The sequence below is a fragment of the Canis lupus genome, chromosome X (genome assembly GCF_048164855.1).
Source record: "Canis lupus baileyi chromosome X, mCanLup2.hap1, whole genome shotgun sequence".
NCBI classification, from domain to species: domain Eukaryota; kingdom Metazoa; phylum Chordata; class Mammalia; order Carnivora; family Canidae; genus Canis; species Canis lupus.
The window spans coordinates 32,263,404-32,272,764 of NC_132876.1; the positions used below are offsets into that span (position 1 = coordinate 32,263,404).

The 9,361-nt window shown below is 55.0% G+C and overlaps 1 protein-coding gene across 2 annotated transcripts in view; it reads right to left on the bottom strand.

The window, feature by feature from the left end:
* The window catches only part of SOWAHD (sosondowah ankyrin repeat domain family member D), a 29,326-nt gene extending 21,200 nt beyond the window's left edge, over positions 1 to 8,126 (bottom strand). The window contains exon 1 of one of the 2 annotated variants that reach the window (XR_012026318.1): positions 6,334 to 8,126. Coding sequence is in view for 1 of the 2 variants with exons in the window: in XM_072816138.1 (XP_072672239.1) it covers positions 6,893 to 7,882 (990 nt within the window). In the remaining variant the exon portion in view is untranslated. Of the gene's footprint in view, positions 1 to 6,308 lie in introns of those variants that run through there. The other variant, XM_072816138.1, reaches the window with a different exon arrangement.
* Positions 8,127 to 9,361: the final 1,235 nt, after the last annotated feature.

Genomic DNA, 9,361 nt, shown 5'->3' on the forward strand with positions numbered 1-9,361 from the left:
AGTGGTATCTCATTCTGAGTTTCACTTGCATTTCTGTAACTACTAATGATGCTGGGGTACTTGGCTGGCTCAGTTGGTAGAGCATGCAACTCTTGATCTTGGGATCATGAATTCAAGCCCCACTTTGGGCCTAGAGATTCCTTATAAAAACACAAAACAGGGATGCCTGGGTGGCTCAATCGGTTAAGCATCCACCTCTTGATTTTGGCTCAGGTCATGATCTCAGAGTTGTGGGATAGAGCCCCATGTTGGGCTCCACGCTGAGTGTGGAGCCTGCTTAAGAATCTTTCTCTGGGGGCGGGGATCCCTGGGTGGCCCAGCAGTTTAGTGCCTGCCTTCAGCCCCGGGGTGTGATCCTGGAATCCTGGGGTCGAGTCCCATGTTGGGCTCCCTGCGTGGACCCTGCTTCTCCCTCTGCCTATGTCTCTGCCTCTCTCTCTCTCTCTCTCTCCCTCTCTCTCTCTGTGTGTGTGTCTCTTATGAATAAATAAATAAAATCTTAAAAGAAAGATTCTCTCTCCCTTTGCCCCTCCCCCTCAAACCAAACCAAAACAAAGTCCTAATGACTAACGATGTTGAGCATCTCTTCACGTGCTTGTTGGAGATTTCATATACATCTTCTTCGGAGAAATGTCTGTTCAAGTCTTCTTTTGCCCATTTGTAAGGCAGGTTGTTTATATTTTTTTGTTATTGGGTTGTAGGATTCTTTATATATTTTGGATCTTGGACCCTTATGAGATATACTTCTGCAAATATTTTCTGCTGTTCTGTGGGTTGTGTTTTTACCTTACCAATAGGTGTCCTTTGAAGCCCAGAAGTCTTTAATTTGGATGAAGTCCAATTTATCTATTTCTTGTTTTGTTTCCAGTGCTTTTGAATTCAAATTTATGATTCCATTGCCAATCAACATCGATTTATGGATCACCTTCCATCTACCAGGAACTAGGGATACTGTGATGAATAAGATGACTCAGTCCCTGTCCTCCTGGAATGTCAGTGTAGTGGTAGTGGGGGAAATAGTAATTAAATAACTGCTGGAATAATTTCCTCCAGTGTAATAAGGACTATGAAAAAGGAGCAGAAAAGGGGAGCCTGGGTGGCTCAGTTGGTTAAGCATTTGCCTTGGGCTCAGGTCATGATCCCGGGGTCCTGGGACAGAGTCCTGCATTGGGTTCCCTGCCCAGCGGGGAGTCTGCTTCTCCCCCTGCCTCTACCCAACCCCACTCCTGCGTACTCTCTCTCAAATAAGTAAATACAATCTTTTTTTTTTTTTTTTTTTAGTAAATACAATCTTAAAAAAAAAAAAAAAGGAAAGGAGTAGAATGAGTGAAGTGCCAACCTAGCCTAAGGGGCAGGAGGTGCTCCCCAAGGCAGTGACTAACATCTGAAGGATGAGTGGGGAGTGGGCCATGTGAAGGGGGCAAGGAATAGAGGGAAGAGTGTTTCTGGAGAGGGAACAGTACGTAGGCATCCCAGAGCTCAGAAGAACATGTCTCTCTCTCTTTTTTAAGATTGTATTTATAGGGATCCGTGGGTGGCTCAGCGGTTTAGCATCTGCCTTTGGCCCAGGGCATGATCCTGGAGTCCCAGGATCGAGTCCCGCGTCGGGCTCCCTGCATGGAGCCTGCTTCTCCTTCTGCCTGTGTCTCTGCCTTTCTCTGTGTCTCTCATGAATAAATAATAAAGTCAAATCTTTAAAAAAAAGATTGTATTTATATATTCATGAGAGACACACAGAGAGAGGCAGAGACACAGGCAGAGAGAGAAGCAGGCTCCCTGCAGGGAGTCCGATGTGGGCCTTGATGTGAGACTTGATCCCGGGACTCCAGTATCACACCCTGAGCCAAAGGCAGACACTCGACCGCTAAGCTACCCAGGCAGCCCAAACATGGCTCTTTCAAGGAATAGCTAGGAGACCCCTGTGACTGGAGCGGAGAGAGGGAGGGAGAAGGGGGGGAAGCGGGAAAGGAGAAAAAATCTTAGGGAGAGAACAGAGAAGGTCGAGTGAAAAGAAAGATTTGCTAAGACTTCAAATTGGTAAGTGCCAGCAGTTAAAACTGCCAGAGATCACGGAAGAGTAGAGAAGAGAGTTTCAAGGACTGGAAAGTAGCCAACAGTGGCTGGTGAGGCCAAGAAGTGACTTAAGGACTTGAATTTGGCAGTTGGGAGGTGATCGCTGGAGAGCCTTGTGGAAGGAACTGTGTGGGGATGGTGGAGGTGGAAAGCTGGATGCGGAAGATTGAGGAGAGATTAAGAAGTAAGGAGCCGGACAGAGTGAGGGGAGGAGACCTCCTTTTGGAGAGCACTGGCTGTGAAGAGGAGAGGGAGCGTCAGGAGATTGGGCCAGAAGATGGGGCAGCGTGGCGGGGAGAGACTTGAGGCCATTTGTTCCTTGCCCCCAAGAGCCTGGCTTCTTAATAAACGTTTGTTATACTGAACCACGCTGATGGGGAGTTTGGAGACAGGAAAGAGGGACAAGTGACAGAATTAGGCCCTGGGAGGAGCTGGTGTGGAGAGCCAGAGTCACATCTTGAGAGGAGACAGACATCTCCTTCCTTAACATAAATGGAAAGAGGGAAGAGGTCTCAGGAGGCCGGATGTGGAATGTAGGGTCAGGGATGGAAGGAGGCATTTGTATAGATAGTAGGGTCAGGAGATAAAGCACTTGTATGCATTTACCCTCTTCAGAGGATTTCGGGTTTAGCCCTGACTCTAGTTTATGACTTTATCTGGAAACAATATCTAACCTACTTAGTATTTGGTGGACCCCTGTTAACTTGCTGCTTTTACTTCTGTGGGCTGGAGAACAAGCCAAGTCAGCTTGCTTTGATCTTGTCTAAAGTCAAAGTATAGGGGCTCCTGAGTGGCTCAGTTTGTTAAGCCTCTGCCTTCGGCTCTGGTCATGATCCTGGGGTCCTGGGATCAAGCCCCGGATAGAGCCCTGGGTTGGGCTCCAGGCCTGGTGGGGAGTCTGCTTCTTCCTCTCCTTCTGCCCCTCCCCCTGCTTGTTCTCATCCTCTCTCTCTCTCTCTTCTCTGTTTCTCTCAAATAAAGAATATAAATCTTAAAAAAAAAATAAAGTCAGTGGTGCCTGGGTGGCACAGCGGGTTAAGTGTCTGACTCTTGGTTTCTACTTGGGGTTGTGAGATCGAGCCCCACATCAGGCTCCACACTCAATGTGGAGTCTGCTTAAGATTCTCTCTCCCTCTCCCTCTGCAACTCCTGACTGTGCTCTCTCTCTCCTCAAATAAATAAATAAATAAATAAATAAATAAATAAATAAAGTCAAAGTAGGTAGGTTGTAAACAACATCGGCAGAGGGAGCAACCACTTGTCGGGCACAGAGAGACAAGGACTTGTAATCAGTGTGCACACATTTTAGAGAGAGGTTAACACAGGTAACCACAAGATCCTTCCCGGACCACCATGGCAGAGAAACTAGTTTTACCACAATAGCCTGCTGAACACCTTTCAATTCTTCCAAACAGCTACCTGTTTTCTGTGTCCTGCAGCGTGTTAGGTGATGCGTATCCATGATCTCAAACCCTCCGCACCCTACTAGGGAGATTGTATTTGTCTGCTTTTACTGATGAGGAAAGCACAACACAGAGGGGTGAATGACCTGCTCAAGGTCACTCACCAGTAGTCAGCATTCAAACTCAGGTTAGGCTGAGCTGCTGGCCGTGCACACCAGTGATTTTGGATTTCGCTCCAGGCGTCACCGTGTGCTACTATCTATTCGCCTCTGTGTTTGCCAGTTTTACACGTGGGGCTCCGAGGTAAACTCTGTGACAGCAAATTCTATGGGGGGATAAAAGTCTGAAAGCCAGTGCTCCCCACAGGCTCCTTTGCACGTCTCAGCTGAAGCATGACTTTTCTCCAGAAATGCTTTGCTTGCATGATGCTCCATCCTCCCCACCCCCACCCCAGTTGTCCCCTTGCTTCCTGGCACATCCCATCCTCTCCTGTGTGTGACTGCCTGCTGGAGAGACTTTTCTAAAATACCATCAGGTTACTCCTCTCTGCTTAGAAACTTTCTCGGGTTCCTGGCTACCTTTAGGTTAAAACCTGGGTTCCTCTTTTAGCAGGCCCCATGAGACCCTGGGTGATCTGAGCGCCCAGCCACTTATTCAGCTTTGCCTTTAGTGACTCTCCAGCTCCCACCTTCCTGCCCCGAGGGCTGACTTCCATTTCCTGGTACTCACTCTATTCTCCCAGACATACCCCAGGGCTCTGCCAAGAGACCCCTCTGCTTCTGCACTGACCAACTCCCACTCACCCCTGGAACCTCAGATCTGGCCTTACCCTCCTCCCAGGAAAGCCTTTCCCGCATCTTTCACCCTCGGTCAATCGCCGTGCCTGTGCAGCAAACAACCCCCCTCCCCCGCCCCCAACTGCCACGCTTACCTGTCACAACCCTGCTTCTATCTCCTTTCTTGTCCCTTGCTCTACAAGAACGTAGATTTGTATCATCTGCTTAGCTCCGTTTTGCTCCCCTGGAAAGCAGTTTCTTAGGGAATATGTTCTTTCTCTTGGGGTAAGCATACCAGTCTTGCCTCAAAAAGCATACCAGAAATGCCAATGGCTTGATGTTAGGCACGGAGAGTTTTCAGCATGGGAGTTTGTCCCCTGCAGCCAAACCTCAATTTTACATGGAGGAGGTAGGCTAGGCACTTTCACATGATGAGAAAAATCTGTGGGGAAGAATAGCTGACTGCAGGAGAAACGACAGAAAGAGCTTTCAAATCCCCCAGCTGCCTTGGTTTTCATGTTGGAAAAAGCAGGGTAGATGCTTGTCTCCGGTCCCCAGATCTGCTAATAGTTAAGATGCTTAGGTTCAGCCTTTTCCCATGAAGAGGGGACTACTGTTCTCAGTGTCCTTTGAATGTTGGGCAAAGGCACAAGCCACTCTTCCCTCCGCGCCAGGAGCCTGTAGACCCAGCCATTTGGCAAGAAGGCCCCGTCCTGGCAGTCTTCATCAAACCCGACCCGCCTTGGCAGCTGTCAAGGGCGACTGTGGAGCGGAAACCGCAGCCCTACATCTATCAAATGGGCACGGGCAGGGCGCCTGGGTGGCTCGGTTGGTTAAGCGTCTGACTTCCAATCAGGTTGTGATCTCGGGGTGCTAGGATGGAGCCCCAGGGACAGCTCCCCGCTCAGCGGAGAGTCTGCTTGTCCCTCTCCCTCTGCCTCCCACCAGCTCATTGCCTCTCTCTCCCTCTCTCTCTCATAAATCAATAAATAAATTCTTAAAAAATAAACTATAAAATGGGCCCGGGGATGGAGGGAGTTATGCCAGATGCTGATGCCAACTGCCAGAATCCAGAACCAATTGCCCTCTCCCTTTCAGACATTGGAGAAGTTCATTGAGAACGCAGTTATTGCTACATCACACTGTGTAAATATGTTTTAAGGTGTAGTTCCTAGAAACATGTGACCGGCTAAAAACACTGATAGGGGGTTTTGGGTCATTTCATGGATGAGAAGAATCTAATGGGTTAAGAGAAGATTGGACCATTATGAGCACAGAGGAGGTACTAGGGGGGGCAGACAGGCCCGCCAGCAGAGAGAGAAACTTCTATGGATTCGCTCAGGGTAGTGTTTCTGGGCTGTGCTCTGTGATGACTCAGTTTCTTCCTGGTGTTTAAGGACAGGGATGGGAGGGCTTGGGGACACAACAGTCCATTGCAAGAGCACCCCAAGCTTCCAGGGATACAGCGCTATGTTGAAAATGCACTATTCTTTAAGGCAGCATGGGTCCCTGGCCACCAACTGCTTTCCCTCCTCTCAAAGTCAACCCTCCTGTATTCCACTCAATTCAGACCATTTCTGAATGGGAGCCATTTTCCAAACTACAACTTACATATTAAAGGTAATTAAAAGGCAATGCTGATGATTAAAGCCCTATATCTTGGAAAAAGTGTCAGTGGGTGTGTCTCACAGGAAGGCAGAAGTCAAGGTAAATTACATGACTCACCACAAAACATCAGAAATGTACATTTGGAGATTTTTCCCTTTTTACCCCCCCCCCCCATTACAGACAACTGGCCTGGGATGAGACTTGTGCCGGGAGCAGGACCTAGCTGCCAAAGAGCCCAGGAGACAGGCAAACTGCCTGTCTCTACTCGGAGCCCAGGTGAATGCAGCTCCTGCCAGCGGGTGGCTTGGCCATTTGCTGTGGGAACGAGGTCCAGAGCAGCCCGATCACTAGCTCAGGGCCAAGGATTGGTGAACTTTTCCCTGCGAATGTAGAAAGCTTGGCGCACTCAGTGGTTAATGGGGGGGGGAAAAGTCACCCCAAGGACAGCTTTGTCATGTGAAAGGAAAACATACCCCGCTTTAATATGCTTAAGAAGTCATCCGCGCTACATTAGAACAAGTACCGGTAGAGCCTGGATGTCTCGGAGCAGGCTGGGGGGGAAGGACGACTCGCCCGCAGGAATAGCAGAGTCCAGCCTTCAGTTGGGCGCTTCCTCTGTATCCGTGGTTTACAGTCTTAACTCCTTCTTCTAGCAAGTGCTTCCCAATACCCTGAGCTTTTGCCTGCCCAGAAACGGCTCCTGGAAGCCTGACTTCCTCTCCCAAGCAGGACCACACTCCTGCCCCTAACTCCTTAGTCCCCCAGTCTTGGGCCTCGGCGCCAGGACAGATTGGCCTTTGCGCTCTCCGTCTCGATTAGGGCGCGTCCTGGTCCCCGGGTCTCCTGACCCATGACCGCGGGAGACCCGGGACAGGCATCTGCGACAAACCTGTAGGTGGTTCGCTGCTCGCCCGCCCGGCGCACTCGGCTGCGCCAGAGCTGCCACCCCTTCGGGTGCGGCCCAAGACAACCCGAGACAGGGGCCTCGACGCAGCGTCGCCGTCCCTCCGCGCTCTCCAGTGTCTGTGGCCCTCAACGGTCCTGGAAGAAGGGGAACACTTGGCGGAGGAGGCCCTGAATCTGCGCCATCCGGCTGCCCGTGTAGTTCTTCTCCTTGCCGGTCGCCGCCGCTGCTCTCGCCTGTGTCTCCGCGGAGTTCGTGCCCACTGAGCTCGGGGACCGTCGCGGCGTCCACGGGGCGGCGCCGCTGCTGTTGTTGTTGGCATTGTTCCGCTCGCTGCGGCCCGCCGTCTCCCACTCCTCGGCCCCCGACAGCTCCCGCAGGCTCTGCGGCGCGTTGGGCCGCAGGTAGTGGCAGGCCCGGTGGCCGCTGTAGTCGCGGCGCGTGGGGTCAGCCCCCAGGGCGCCCACCAGCACCTTGATGACCATGTCGTGGCCCTGCAGGGCCGCCAGGTGGAGGGGCGTGAGGCCGCCGCTGCCCGAGACGCTCACGTCGAGCTTCAAGCCCCGGCGCTGGGCGAAGTCATGCACCAGGATGAGCTCCTCGTGGCACCCGTGCTTGGCCAGCCAGTGCAGCACCGTGTAGCCCGTGACCGGGTCGCCCCGCAGCAGCAGCCCGGGCTCGGCTTCCAGCTGCTCCCACAGCACCTCAAGGCGGCCCTCGGCGGCCGCCAGTATCCACGCGTGCTCGTGGGGCTCCAGGCCCAGCCCGCCGCCGCCCGGCCCGTTTGGCCCATTCGCCGCGTTCGGCGCGCTCGCCCCGGCGGGGGACTGCTCCTCGGCGCGCTCCTCCGACAGCCGGCCGGCGGGGGCCGCCCCCTGCAGCCCCAGCAGCTCCCGCAGCGCTCCCCGCCGGCGGCCCGAGCCCGCCGCCGCCGAGAGCATCAGCGAGCCGTGGAGGAGGGGGTCCCGGGAGGCGACGGCGGCGTGGCCCCGGTACCTGCCCAGGCTGTCGGTGTCCGCTCTCGAGGGGCGGGGCGGCGGGGCGCTCCGCGGGCTCAGCGCGGTGGCGACCAGGGAGGCCTTGGGCCCCGGTCCCGCGGTCCCTCGGGGCTCGGCCATGGTCCCGCCGCCGCCGCCGCCGCGCTTCCCGGGCCGAGCGTCCGCTGCCCTTCCCGGGCCCCTCCGGGAGAGGAACTGGCGCTGGCGTTGGGGAAGGAAGCGGCTTGAGCAACTGGGCTCGGAGGGAGGGAGCAAAGGAGGGGAGGGGGAGGGAGAGAGCCAGCGAGCCGGGGGAGGGCCCCGCGCGGGAGGTGGGGGGCGTGGAGTGTGGGAGCTCGGGCCGGGTCCCCGGGGCCAGCCCTTGCAGCGCCCCGCGGGGACCGCCGCCGCCTCCCCGGTCCCGGGTCGCGGGCGGCCCCGCCCCGAGCGGCCAGGTGCGCCGGGCGGCCCCGCCTCCGGCACCGCGCGCCACGGCGGGGCGGGCACCGGGTGGGGGCGAGCGGGCCCCGGGCGCCGCGCCGCCGGCTTCTCGGCATCCCCGCAGCTGCCGGGGTGAAGAGGCTCTAGGGCGCCCCCTCCCCGGCGGGCAGGGCTCGGCTGGCAGCCAAGGCCTCCGGGAGCGCGATCCTGCAGCTCCAGGGCGCTGGCTCCCCGCCCCCCTCCTTCGCCCTTCCCTCTTATCTCCTGCACTTTGTCCCCGAGGCGCCTTCGTCCCGCCTCTAGATTCGCCGAGGCGGCCCGGGACTCGGGCTCCCCCGCCTTGCCCTTTGTCTGGCCTTGACCCTCCCCGCAGAGCGCGGGGTTGCCCGGGATTCCTGCCGCGGAACCGGAGACAGGGGTCTAGGCAGAAGCTCTGGCGGGGGACGGAGAAGGGATACTCCCTTCCTCCCCGCGGGTCCCTGCCCGGCCCCCCGGCCTCCCCTCTTTATCCTCCCAGGTCGCCTCCAAGAAGCAGCCAGTGGCCGCGGGAATGCCCTGCCCTCTGTGGTCTCCTTGAGGATAGTTTGCCTTTTTACTTCTAACAGTGGCCTTCTCTTTGCTCTTCCCTGCCCTCAGTAAGTGGTAGGTCTTGCCTCCTGCCCCCCACCATGTTAGGGAGTTCAGTTTTTGAGCGACTGAGGCCCTGAAAGAAGATTCTTGAGTCAGAGAGGGACACAGTCATGATTAAGGTGGCGTTTCAGAAGGTGACTCTGGGAGCCGCAGAGACTAGAAGCCAGAAGACTGTCCCAACAGTCTAGGCCAAAGGGGATGTGGGTCTCAAGCCAAGCCAGCTCACTCCACTGGGCCACCGTGATGGAAGGTATCAGAGACCTTTCCTCCTTGGCCCTCAAATATTTTGCCCTAAATATCTTGAGCTTTCCTTCCTGACAGCCTATGCATTTGTAATCAATGTTGGAACATTTATTATGTGCCAGGCACTGTGCTAGATGCCATATATTTAGATAGATAGATGTAGATATATAGATACAAACACTTTGAATCCTCCCAGCCACATCAAAAGCTAAGTGTGATTACTGTCCCCAGTTTGCTGAGAGGTCAGGCCACTTGCTCAAGGTCACTCAGCAGGAAGTAGCAGAGCAGGTCTGTGTGACACCATAG